The sequence below is a fragment of the Bufo bufo genome, chromosome 6, assembly GCF_905171765.1.
Source record: "Bufo bufo chromosome 6, aBufBuf1.1, whole genome shotgun sequence".
NCBI classification, from domain to species: domain Eukaryota; kingdom Metazoa; phylum Chordata; class Amphibia; order Anura; family Bufonidae; genus Bufo; species Bufo bufo.
The window spans coordinates 430,104,335-430,118,591 of NC_053394.1; the positions used below are offsets into that span (position 1 = coordinate 430,104,335).

Consider the following 14,257-nt stretch of genomic DNA (forward strand, 5'->3'; position numbering starts at 1 on the left):
GATCATTGCTCCTCTCATTTGTTAATTGGGATGGAGGAGTTGAGAACAGATTGCTTTGTGGATGTTGCCCACTGACAGAGCCAACTTGGGCTTTGCCTTTATGATAAGTACACCTTTGAGTATCTCAACATGGCGGGGTGATTAAAACGATCTGGTAAAATTAACGTAATGTCGCCTGCTGATGACATAGGCTTTTCTTAGCACCATACTGACATTAATCAGACAGAGCTGTGTTAGGACCTTGCTTGGCCTTGAGCTACCAACGTCTGATGAGTGGTCCACTGACCGAGAAGATCTTGCAACAGTCACATAATGTATGCTGAATACAAGGAATTATACACCTGTAATCTTAACATTACATTTTCCCAAGTGAAGGAAATCTGAAGGATTAGTCATGAATTTGAGCTTTTCATGCTCCAAAAGTCATTCACCAGCTGGAAATTCAATATACATACTGTAGGACAATGGAGTGAGGGGGGATTAAAGGTGTATTAGTTTCCATGGAAACATATGTTAAAGAAACTCAAGGAACACTCATTGATTCCAAAGGAAATTGTAGGCAAACTCGTGTTAACCCGTGGGTGACAGAAGGTCGCCGGTTTTATTGTATATGTATGTAATATAAATATATCGGTATTTAGCTATGTTCCAGTCTTGTTTTGGGAGTCCATATCTCAAAGTAACTAAAACATGATTATGGCTGGGGGAACACAAGACATGAAGGCGAGAGAGCTTAAAAGTTCTTCAGATATGGCAGGAGAAGCAGCTCTGGAGCATCAACTGTGGAGTTTACAAGTGAAGACTGAGATATGAAGACATATACAGTATGTTTTATGAGATGGTTAGTGAGGTAATAAATAGGTTTATGTGCATTCAGGCCCAGGTTTTAGTCCTCTTCAGCTTTGATCCAACTAAGTACTACCCGCAAAAGCATCAGGCAACCAGTTATATATCAATGGTCAATTAAAATATCAATTAAGTTTGCGCCATGATGCTTGGTTTTAAAATTTCCAGTAGATCTTCCTTGCCTCTATGTAGCATAAGTAGATCTTTTTGTGTCTGGTTTGGTCTTTCTGGTTTTTGCATTCATGATGTATGTCTTCCTTGTCAATAGACAATAAATATCTTCCTTTTCTTTGTGTAGGCTGTGTAGGTCTTCCCTATCTTTATGTAACATGGGTAGGTCCTTTATGGGTAGTTTTTCCTGGTATTTCCATAGCCTGGGTAAATCTTTCTGGTCTTTGCATAGCCTAAGTACTGTCATGTTTACCAATAGGAAGCTTGGGTGGATACTCCTAGTCTATATATAGTCTGGGTAGATCTTCCTTTTTTGTGTAGCCTGGACAGGTATTTTCCTGTGTCAAAGTAGGTCATCCTAGCATTTTTACAGCCTGGGTAGGTATTTCTTGTCTTTGCATATGCTGGGTAGGTCTTTGTTTTGTTTGTGTAGGTCAGACAGGTCTTCATTTTCTTTATGTCCTGGGAAGGTCTTTTCTTTGTGTATCCTGGGTAGATGTTTTTGGGTTGTGTGTGTATCCTCGGTTGGTCTTTTATTTTTTTACTTTGTGTATTCTAGGTAGTTATTCCTTTTCTCTGTGTAGGCCTTCCTCCTCTTTATGTAGCATGCATAGAACTTTGTACGCCTGGGTCTTCCTGGCCTTTGTATAGTCAGGGTAGAGCTTTCCTGGCTTTGCATAACCTAAGTAGATTTTCCTTTTCTTTAAGTAGCCTACAGTAGGTAGTACTTTTAGCTCTTTATGTAGCTTTGAGTGGTCTTATACCTTATAATTTGCCTTCCCAGTTACTTAGACGTAAGGTAACAGCTTAACTAGTATGTCTTCTTGGCCTTTATTTTGCCTAGGTAGATCTTCAGGGTCTTCATTTTGCCTGGAGAAGTCTTCCTAATTATAATATAGCCTAAGTAGGTCTTTTCGGTCTTTATGTAGTCTGAGTAGATCTTCCTTCACTTAAGCCTGGGATGTTCTTCTGAGTGTTCAAGTAGCCTAGATAAAATTTGGTTTTCATTTAGCTTGGGTAGGTCTTCCTGGTTATGATGTTGTCTAGGTAGATCTGCTTTGTCTTCATACAAGTCTTCTTAGTCTTCATATGGCCTGAGTAGATCTTCATTCTCTTCCTGTAGCCTGGGCAGATCTTCCTGGCCTTCAAGTAATCCAGATTGATCTGCCTAGTCTTCTTATAGCTTGGGCAGCTTTTTGGCTACTGTAGGTAAAGGGCTCAAAACGTTCTCAGGGAGCCTTTGTCCACAGTCTTAGGATTTTCTTGTTATTAGACTTTGGTCCAGTGACCTGGGGGTGAGCAATGCTGCAGTATCTGATGCAATATTAGTTTTTGCATGCATTTGCTCTTTAACGCTCTATTCAGTGATCAGAGCCAATAGATGATTTGCAGTAACTGAGAGTGAGCCGCCATACACTCTGAATTACAATTAACCAGAAATTACATTTCTCCACTTAATTAATGCATATACCTGTCTGAAAATGGGATGAAGGCAATTACCTTGGCTTCTATAGCATTTCATTGCGCTTATGTCATAAGGACTTGTTTTCATTTCACTGGTCGTTCTGACCTTTTATGTGATTATTTAAGGTGTTCATGTCATTTTATTGAAAAGTGGCTATGGCTTGACTAATGCAAAATTCTGTTTCTAATGATACGTGGCAAAAACACATTAGAAGGGTGATTAATGATAGTGGCAACTCCTTGGCCAGAAAGCATAGAAATTTGCTGCGCAATAAATAATATTGAAAATAGACGGGGAGAAAGAATGGAGGGAGGAGAGACTTGGCACGACGAGAGGAACAAAATTACCTTGCTGGCCTCATAGACAGACGTCTCCACAGGAGATTTCCCGTTGTACACATACATGGCTTGTTTATTGAGTATAAAGTATGATCTGTGATCAGGAAGAGTCCCGTTTCTTGTTGACACCAAAGAGGAACGTAGATGATAAGTTTTATGAAAGACCAGGTCTATCTAGCCCAACCTATAACCCAGAGAAAGACACAAATCCCTGGACAACTATTGCACCATATTACAGTAAAAATTAATTCCCAATCTGGCAATCAGAAAAAATCCCTGGACCAAGATCTCATCTCTAAAAATTGAGTACATATAACTTGTGATATGATATTTCTGTCATAGAGTAACATGCTCTCCAGGGCTGGCATGGTCACTGCTCCAGTCAACCTGTTCTCTCTTCTCTGGTGGCCTGGACCAGCTGATCCTATGCAGCTTTCTTTCAGTGTTTCCGCCACTGTTATCTTTTTTGCAGGTCATGGCCTGTGGTTGCCAGCTAGGCATCTCCAATCTGGCGGTACGATATGCGCAGCTCCCCAGTTTTCAAATACAAGCACATACCAGCCTAATGTTTGCCATCCAATAGCTGGCAATCATGGGGTACCTAAGGCATGCTTTCCCATGGGGGATAGATTTTTCTAGTTTGTGCGTTCCTTCAAAAGTGTGCTGTTCCATTTACTAATTTCCTCCCGATTTCTGACTGTGATTCTGCCTGCCTCGACTTGTGATTGATTACTGTATTGACCCTTTGCTGCCTGCCCTGATTTTGGACTGTTCTCAGATTGCTTATAGTCTGCCTGCCTTGACCTTGGCTATGATTTAGCCTGATCCCTAAGTGTTCCGCAACAGTGACTCTTATACCCAAGGGTCAGCTGCCAATTACATAGAGACTAATCCAGGAGGTAGCAGCCTGGTGACTCCTCTGCATTGAAGTTCAGAACCCTGTTTAGGAGTTATAGGGTGAAAACCAAGGAACTGCCAGGATAATGCCCTTCGGTTTAGCCCAAAGTCAAATCTGTTGGTTGGCACAGTGGTTCCACACCATCTTCCATAACATGGTGTATTGTGTGGTCATATATATTAGAAGAATGGTGTATCTGCTGATGCCTGTGCACTCCAGAAAGAAGTAGACAAAGTGGAGAGATGGCCATGCACTTAGTTTATGGGTGTAATGAAACATTTGGTCCCAATGGAGAAAGCTTCATGCATGGTGTTTTCCTATCTGGTGTGTGAACATGGTAGAAGTGAACCCTTGAAGTGGAACAAGCACCCATCAGATATTTATGGCCTATACTTTTGATATGCCATAAATGTCTCCACTTTCTATTATAGTGAAGTAAGATCAGTAGGGTCTTGTAATTAGTGAGTGTCTCAAACGCTGAGACATCTAAGAAATATTATGTCAAACTCCATTTAGATCTAGAGGGACATTGACAAATATATATAGCAATTGACAGTCAGGTGTCCCTTTCTATTGGTGTTTAACTCACAGGTGAAAAAAACTCCTCTTATGCATGTACTGTCTACTGTGGTACACATCGTCTATGATAATCAGAATTTTGTCCACATAGACCAGGTAAAGCAGGTGTCTCATGGTCGAGGCATGAGTTGGGGACTGTCCTGTCCATCTTCTCCCCCACTAAGCATGAAGCTTAGGACATTCTACCTACTAAACCTTGGTGTCCATCCTTGGCCATTATAAGAAGGCAGACATGTCCCAAATATGCAGCAGCAGATTCATTTGTAGTCAGTGAGTAGAAAGTTTAAGGTCACAATGTCAGTGACAGTGTTTGCAAAACGCTCCAGCAAAGAAAGGTCCTCTGGGAGATTCATCTCCAAGGTCTTCATGCCGAGTTAAAATTCATGTCCCTGAAACAGACACAGCTTATTCCCTAATGACAGAATCATTTTCAGAAGGTGTTTGGGTCATGGTCTCAAAATATCAGGGGATTTATTTTTTTTGTGTCTCACAGAGGAACAGAATCTCTTTTGTGATATGATGAGTAGACAGCTTCAGTGCAGACACAACAACTGCCTGTTCCTCACGAACTTGAAAACAAATTGTCATGGCCAGGGCCGGCTCCAGGTTCGTGTGGGCCCTTGGGCGATAAATCCCCAGTGGCCCCACACACAGTATAATGACCCCACAATGCCCCCCCACACTGTATAATGACCCCCAGTGGCCCCACACACAGTATAATGACCCCACAGCGGCCCTCCGTTCAGAATAATAACCCCCAGTCGCCCCCCATTCAGAATAATGATCCCCAGTAGCCCCCACAGGGGGGGAATACTGTATGAAGGGGGCACTGGGGATCATTATATTGAATGGGGGCTCTGGGGGTCATTATAATGAATGGAGGGTCATTGGGGATCATAATACTAAATGGAGGACACTGGGGGTCATTATACTATGTAAAGGGCCCTCACAGTATAATGACCCCACAGTGGCCCTCCATTCAGAATAATGACCCCCAGTCGCCACCCACACTGGGAGTTATACTGTATGGAGGGGGCACTGGTGGTCATTATACTAAATGGAGGATCAATGGGGATCATCATACTAAATGGGGGGCACTGGGGGGTCATTATACTGTGTAGGGGGCCCTCACAGTGTAATGACTCCCCAGTGGCCCCCTCACATACCTTTACTGGAGCGCAGGGGAGCCAGCGGTCCTGTCATTCACTAACCGCAGCTCCCTGCACTCCTTCTCTCCTCCGGCCCACTGCAGCAGTGAGACACACCTCATGACTTCACCGCTGGGCCGGGCCTGGAGGAGAGAAGGAGATGTGCAGTGATGTAGCTAGAACTGACTGGGCCCCACAGCAAATTTTAGTACATCACCCCCCCCCCCCCCAAGTGGGTTCACATCACATCACTTCTGCTCCAGCCCTGCCGGTCATTCTCCTCAGCATGTCCTGTGTAGAAGGGGCGTGTCTGAGTCTTTGCAGCAGCTGGCCTCATGTGACTCAGAGGGCCCACCAGAGGGTACTGCGTAAGTGAAATGACTGCAACAAGAGCTTCTCTCTCTATTGATGGAAGTGCTCATAGCAGCTCAGTGGGCCCCCCCAAGAACATTGGGCCCCGGCACTTGCCCGGGTTTGCCAGGTTATGACGCCAGCCCTGTTCATGGCAAAAAGTGCCCTTGGATCCAGGAAACTTTATTCTGTACAGTTAAGAATCTCAAAGCCAATAGTTAGAGGTAATTCCATGGCCAACACAAAGTCTGTTACCCACCTTGATACTACAAGTCCATGGTGAAGATATCTCTAGTTACTGGTAATTATATGACAAGTTCCTGGCAAATTGATTGGCTGTATTCTCATGAAGATGGATTGTTTCAGTGATGTCACTGGTTCCTGATGTCAGCACAGCAGGCAGGAACACACAGCTCTAACTGGAAACCATCCCTCTCTTTCCCTGCATACAAGTCCGCAGTTGGTCGACGAACCCTACTCTCCTAATTGCAAGTGAGGCACACACACACAACGAAACAACACAGAAATGGGCTGGAATCGGGCGGACAATACAGTACCAAATCAGAAGACAGAGGGTAGTCAGAATAGCCAAGCCGAAGTTAGAACCAGATGGGAGACACAACACCAAATCATGGGACAGAGAAAGTGGTCAAAGGCAAGCCGAAGTCAATAATAATATAGCAATCCAAAAGCACACAGAATGAAACTGGAAGCACAGCTATAACTGGAAAGGGTATATTGCCAGCATAGAATTTAAATAGAGCTCTAAGTCCCTGGATCAGAACCTGATAGGTCCAGGGACCTGACGCACTATTGGACCAGAACACCAGTAGCCTTCATCATAACTAAGCACACCTAACCCATATAGCAACTAATCTCCCCCAGCATGTGGGAGGAACACAGCGAGTGCTCTGTAGCTATGGACAAGCTCGCATCACCAGGGGGTTTGGCTAGGCGGCGTGGCCGGAGCACTGAAGCCGGACAGGTAAATTGGAGACACCTGGTGAATTGATTGGCTAGATTCTCATTAACATGAAGTGAACTGGTGATGTCACTCATTCCTGGTGTGTTAATAGGCTGTATTTCCATAAATGTAGAGTATATGAAGTCACTGGTTCCTGATAAATAATTAATAGGCTGTATTCTCATGAACATGAAGTGTCTTGGTGACATCACTGGTTTCTCGTAAATTGATTGGCTGTACTCTCATGAACATGAAGTATTTGTGATCTTACTGGTTGCTGGTGTGTTAATAGGCTGTATTCTTATGAAAATAAAGAGTTTTGGTAATGTGACTGGTTACTAGTGTGCATGGATATGAAGTGATATAATTTGTTTGTGTTTAATTGACAGATTGAATTTTCATTAATATGAAGCTCATCAGTGAATGTCACTCATTTCTGTTGAATTTATAGGCTGTATTATTGTGAATTTAAAGTTTTGCAAGAAGGTACAAGGAATCATCGTGGATGATAGGTACGTGTCACCGAGGTTCCTGGCCTCGGTGGAGTAAGAGACGGTTTTTATGTGTCAGCAGCAGTTGCTGTTTGACACCTTGGTACTAAGCATGGCTGTAATAGCTGATCTGGGACGGCTCTTACTGGGAGTAGTCAAAGTGCTGGGTGGGTGACTACTCCCCACATTCTAGGCCGGGTTTTGCCAGGCATAAAAACCAGCCAGCACTGCGAGGTGGAGAGGATTACCTCCGTCTGACAGTGGAGCTCAGGAGGTCTGTGTGTTGGGATCTGAAGCCTGTGCTGCGCTGGAGAGCAGAGACCCTTTGTCAGGGGAACAGGCCGTCTAAAGCCTGTATTTGAACGTTCTGAGGCGGAACTGCCACCAAGGTGACTTTTGTTTTGTTAGCTTGCCATTGGGTGTGAAGTAACTCCAACACTGCCAAAAGTGCCGTTTTGTTTTTGGCATTGTGTGAATAAACACTGAAGTTTGAATTGCAAACTACCAGTGCGAATCCCCACAGTGTCTAAATGATGTCACTGGTTCTTGATGAATTGATTGGCTGTATTCTCATGAATTTGAAGTGTCTTGGTGATGTCACTGGATCCTGGTGTATTTTCAAGAATATGAAATGTCTTGGTGATGTCACTGGATCCTGGTAAACTGCATTCTCATGAATATTAAGTGTTTTGATAAGTGGTTCCTAGTGAATTGATTCTGTATCATTGGAGTCTCACTATTTCTCTGGTATGTTTTCATACAGTTTTTTTTTTGTTTCACAGGGCACTTGCAGACATTTTGATACAGCAGGGGCCGATACCTATCCCACACTGTGAACGAGAGGCCATCTCAGCTGTCGATAACTCTCCCAAAGAGAATACGCCTGTAAGAACTTCAAAAAATCAGTATACTCCAGTGAGAACGACCAAGACCAACCATGGAACAGGTGGGTTCTTTAAAAGACTTTCATGGTCCTAACAGATAGGATCTTTCAGACATTGTATAGTACTTTTCAAATGTACAAATAACTCTTTGATAATATCCCATGAAGGTTCTTCATCGTTAGGCTCAATGCCACTATCTGGGCAGTAAGGTAAAGATTGTACAAGTTGCTGGGTGTTTTAGGTTTCCTTCCTGTGATCATGTGATGGAAATTATAGAGAAATACCAGAGAACTTCCTTTCCGAAACCCAGTATCTAAATCATCTAGGAGAAAACACCACTCCAAACAAATAATCTGTGATGTGAGAAAATACCCAGGAACATACACAGAACAACAACAGAAATACTAGACGCGTTTCAGAGCATTTTTCACAACTTGTATTTTCTTATTAAATACATATAGTTTAATAATTTTACCAGTTTGGAGTGTTGGATTTCTAGGCATAGCCTGGTGCAGATAATGGAGGGGCAGTAGTCACTGAGCTTACCTTCCTTTTTAGAGGCCACCCCTCATACTATTCTGGTATCACCGTCATCAGGTGTACTGAGGTCACGAAACATTTGAAGCAGCGTCAGCAATAATTACTTTATGTTATTAAATAAATTAGGTTTTGCCATCTTTTCATTACTGTTGAAAATGTGATAAATACCGTGAATGCGATCGCTGGCAATTTGCGTCCGTGTCGTTTGAAAGTTAATACCAATTTACCTTTCAAGGTCATGAAAATTCAGTCTATGAATGAATCTGATTTCATTATATTATTTGTCACTGTTTTAGTTTGCTACTAATTAATGGTCGAAATTAGCTTGACGATAATTAACAGTCGAAGGTCGGTATTATGTTTGGCAATCCGCCATTGTATCCCTCTGACATGGTTGCAACACATTAAAAAAATATTCAAAACCGTAGAATAAATCCAGCAGCAGTCTCAGGATAAAATCCAATTTCTTTATTTCTTCATTATAAAATCCACAGGCTGATCAGACAGGCAAGGTCTACGCGTTTCGACTGTACGTCTTAATCATGGTGGTCATGATTAAGACGTACAGTCGAAACGCGTAGACCTTGCCTGTCTGATCAGCCTATGGATTTTATAATGAAGAAATAAAGAAATTGGATTTTATCCTGAGCCTGCTGCTGGATTTTTTCTATTGTTTTGATTGATTCCTGGTCCGGAATCCGTGAGATGGCGAAGAAGGACGGTGGGTGAGCTTAAATTCCTTTTTTTCTTATATTAAAAAATGTTATCTGTAGCGTTTTTTTTTTTTTATCCAGATAGTTGGCAGGTCTATAGGTCCAGCACTATGCCCTTTTTGAATCTATAAGGCGCTGGAGGGGATAGCAGGTACAACACATCTAGTGTTCCCATCTGGGGTGGCTGGACATATGTGAACACACCCTTAGTCCTCTCTCCAGTAGAAGCCCTCAATATCCCATACCTATTGGACAGAACACTAAACTGTGCACCTCTTATGGGCTTGGAGCAGTAATCCTCACCTTTTCTGACCCCACTCAAGTCCATTATACAGGGGTCTTCAGCTGCAAGGGCAGTTGCGTACATTCCACAGCTTTTGGTAAGCAGTATTATGGGCAGGATTGGTAAAATGAAGTGTATTCACTGCCTTTGAAGGTCAAAACCATCTTTAAATACAGCCAGAGCGAGGTTTTCCTCCATAATCTAACCTATGGAGCTTCTATAGAGTGGGAGAGGAACAACTGATACTGTACTTCCTCATGGGTGGCACAAAACAGTTCAGGTCACCACCTCTCCATGACATCATCGCGCAAGGGAGGTTACAATTGGCTACATTGTTCTTCTCTCCTGCAATGGATGATTAGCAGGTGCTAGACCCTGGGGTGGGGTAAACCAGCAATACTAAGGTGCCTCTTTTGTATGTATAATACAACTTGCGAAAAATAAAAAATAAATACAGCACCCACAAGCTTCAACTCTTAGGTCGGGATGCACGCCCCTGTCAGGGCTGTATCCAACAGCTCCCTTTAAAGGGATGCTTGTTATTTGACTACCACTTATGGATTAATAGCACTATTTTCCTTTCCTGGGACGCTGCCTCCATTGTTTTCATGTAATACAGCTACCTTGTGTATCTTTCCGGCGTTGATTTTATATATATTTTTTTATTTTTCATTTTATTGCCTCATTCTATAAATATGATAAACATATGTAAAGTCGTTCAAAAGCAAATTTGTTACATATTTACCATATGTCCTTCCCCATCTGATGTACCAGAGGTGTTATACAGGGTTTATCTTCACTTACACTGGAGTAAAATCAGCAGTGTGAACTTTTGTTTACAAGGAAATGCAATGCTTTTTAAAAAAAAAAATCTGAAGACTTGATAGGTGCCAGACCACTGGAATTGGTGGATTATAAGATATTAGGGTTTTCTGTTGGGGCAGGTATGTGTGTTTTCCTGACTGCTCCTTTCAGTGAAACAAGTGGACCCTCAGTGAGAAGTGATCATTCTTACTACAAAGTAGGATGTCTTGTGGGCATTCCAACCTCATTGTAGGAGCATATGGACATTTCACCCTCATTGTAAGGTTGTGTGGGTGTTTCACTCTTAATCTAGTGTCATGTGGGTGGACTAACCTCATTGTAGGGTAATGTTGATGGTCCAACATTATTGTAGGGCCATATGGGTGTTCAAAAAAGCAGAAAAATATTTTTGTAAACTGGGATTCAATAAAACGTAACCTTTACTAGGTCAATTAAAATAATTGTCACACTGGGTGAGAGACGACATAGACAACACTTACAACAGAAAATTCCTCCACTGCATCAATTCATATTCCAGTTGGAAATAATAATGAGAGAAAAAGATGGGCGGATCTCACCTCGTCTGGGCGGGGTCCGACTGTGGAGGATGGTCCTGGCAATGATCTTACCTTGGACCTGTGTGACCAGGTGCTAGTGTGGTGTTGGCACGATGTTATATCCTGCACGGCCCTATTGTGGCTTTCCTGCCTGCCTAGGGGGATAGGGACTCATAACAAACCTGCCTACCACAATGGAGCACCCGTAAAGGTTACGTTTTATTGAATCCCAGTTTACAAAAATATTTTTCTGCATTATTTGGGTGTAATTATATGCCACTTACAGCAACTAGTAAGAGTGGTATACATAAATTGTTTTATTTTAATTGGTACATACACCAGATATGGCAGGATTTCTGAGTACAGGTTTTGACTCTGATAGTTGGCTGACTGAGGCCAAGGAGGTTTTTTCTGATAGAGTATTTTGTCAGAAAAAATACATCCCATCATATGGTGCCGCATTTAAAGAACTTGAAAAGATATACAAGGAACAGATAGTCTCGTGGTGGGAGGTTCAAAGTCTTGAACACTATTTAGAAAATAATATTGTCCCACGTGGTCTACGCATTAATCTGACACCCGCGACTCGGTGCAGAAATGCTTCATTGATGAGCAAATGGGAATCTGAGGCTACCAGTAGCTCACTAAGGTTCATGAGACTCCTAATTGACCAGGAGCGACAGACTCTGACAGGACTTGAGATTAAATTACGAGAACAGATAGCTATCACGCAAACTTTTGCACAAGAAACGGATTTTGGGACAAAGGAGAAACAACTCCAGACCTTTTTAGACAAGTTCCAGTACCATCTTAAGGAACGTAAACATAAACAGTTTACCCGAGACCTAGCTGACTTTAGAGAAAATAAAGCATATGTTCAAATAATTGAGAGAAGGAGGGTAACTGAAAGAGATACCGATATCTCATCAACTGAGACGGATCTGTCAGGATCAGAAAAAGATCATTATACAGGTAATCGGAAAAATCCAACTAAAGGTCGTGGGCGTAGTAAGAAAAATAACCGGGGGGGCTATTATAATAAGTCTGGACAAGGTTTTTTAGACCAGAGCTCGACGTACCCCCTACGCAATCGAGCACCACAACAACAACAACCCCAGGCAGTAACAACAGTGCCGGCCCAAAAATAATTAATTTGTCCGATTACATTTTATCAAACGTTGAAACTAAGGTCCTGGAGAAAGGTCTCTCCTTTGTCCCAACACCCAAATACAACCCGTTTAAAACCACTGTAGACTTGCATCTATTCGTGCGCAAATTGCGTTGGTACAAGCATTTCTGCAATATTGAAAAGAAACAGAGCGCAGAAATGGGTGTTCCTCGAGATATGTTATCTGATGTTCAACTATTAGAGAGTCTTTCGGCAGCCAATGAACCAGCATTAGGTGAGGGTCCTTTTACATCTTTTAAAAATAAGAGCAAAAGGATACCACCTACAGGCGAGACGAACTGTGTGGACGTCTTTCTTAAACTTGTTAGTAAAGATCTTGAGACCACACATATGTATTCAGCACCTCAGAATTGTACTCAGGATGAACTGTGTGCTCTTGATGACTTGTCTAAAAACAAGGGCATTGTCATCAAGCCATCAGACAAAGGTGGGAACACGGTCATCCTGAGTACAAAGGAGTATGAGCAAATATGTGAGACTTTATTAGCCCCACGGGATTGTTACGAAATCTTACCAAGTGACCCAACTCTTGTATATAAAAAAGAGCTAAAAAACATACTAGACAGGGCTAAATATGCTAAACTTATTAGTCAAGAAGAATTTGAATTTATGTATCCGGCACACCCTCAAATTGCTACTTTCTACAGCCTTCCCAAAGTGCATAAAGGCTATAAGCCTTTAAAAGGACGCCCGATCGTGTCAGGTATCGATAGCCTGAGCCAAAATTTAGGAATATATATAGACAAGATCTTGGCACCATTTGTTCTCTCACTATCATCCCATGTAAAAGATACCGGGGACCTCCTAAGACAGTTAGAGGGTATACAGCTGGATGAGGGCTGCATTTTGGGTAGTGTTGATGTGGAAGCACTATACTCTTCCATCCCACACAAGTGGGGCCTTCATGCAGTATCCTACTTTCTGTCATCAAGGGGGAGACATTTCCATGCACACAGTGCCTTCGTACTGGAACTACTTGAATTTTCATTGAGGAGGAATTATTTTCTCTTCAATGGATGTTTCTTCCACCAGCTCAGGGGCACCGCGATGGGGAGCCCATGTGCCCCATCGTATGCAAATCTGTTCCTGGGCTGGTGGGAGAACACTATTGTATTCAGGGACGATTGCGCGACCGAGTTACAGCACGTTCAAAAATGGGCACGCTTCATTGATGATGTTTTTGTTATCTGGAAGGGGAGTATGGAGACTTTCTCTGCATGGGTTCGTCAACTAAACCAAAACGAGATTGGCCTCCATTTCACATCAGAATGTGATCCATCTAAACTCCCTTTCCTGGATATCACAGTGAATATAAACCATCAGGGATGCCTAGAAACATCTATATACCGGAAACCAACCTCGACCAACTCCCTCCTGAGGTGGGAAAGTAGTCACCCATACCCCCTCAGGAAGGGAATACCGAGAGGTCAGTATCTGCGACTAAGACGAAATTGTTCTAGGCGCTCGGATTTTGTGAAACAGGCGGGCGATTTAAAAACCCGCTTCTTGGACCGTGGATACCCAGCGGGCGTACTTACACCGGCCTACCAGACTGCCCTGAATAAGGACAGAGTATCCCTTTTGACGCCAAAAACAGATGCCCCTACTAATAGTAGCTCCAGTAATGACAGGGAGATTCGGTTTATTAGTACCTTTAATGGTTGTTCATCAGGGATCAGAGATATCATATCAAAACACTGGCACGTGCTCCTAATGGATCCTGATGTTCGCAGGGCCATAAAGGGGCACCCCAGCATCACATATAGACGGGGCAGAAGCATCCGCGATATGTTGGTACACAGCCACTATACATCAGGGCCCAAGCCAAAGACTTGGTTGGAGAAAGGCATTAGTGGGAACCACAAATGTGGTAGATGCGTGGCGTGCCCCTTTATGGCCAAAGCAAAGTCATTCAGGAGCAATAACACCAATAAAGTCTATACAATCACAGACTTTATCAACTGTAGAAGCACGGGCTTGGTGTACAAGATCACATGCGAATGTGGCGAGGAGTACATTGGGAAGACTGGAAGGGA

At 42.8% G+C, this 14,257-nt stretch overlaps 1 protein-coding gene across 1 annotated transcript in view; it reads left to right on the forward strand.

Moving 5' to 3' along the window:
• The window catches only part of SHISA6 (shisa family member 6), a 320,679-nt gene that overhangs the window by 39,450 nt on the left and 266,972 nt on the right, over positions 1–14,257 (forward strand). The window contains exon 2 of the mRNA XM_040434916.1: positions 8,034–8,197. Coding sequence (XP_040290850.1) covers positions 8,034–8,197 — 164 coding nt within the window. The remainder of the gene's footprint in view (positions 1–8,033; positions 8,198–14,257) is intronic.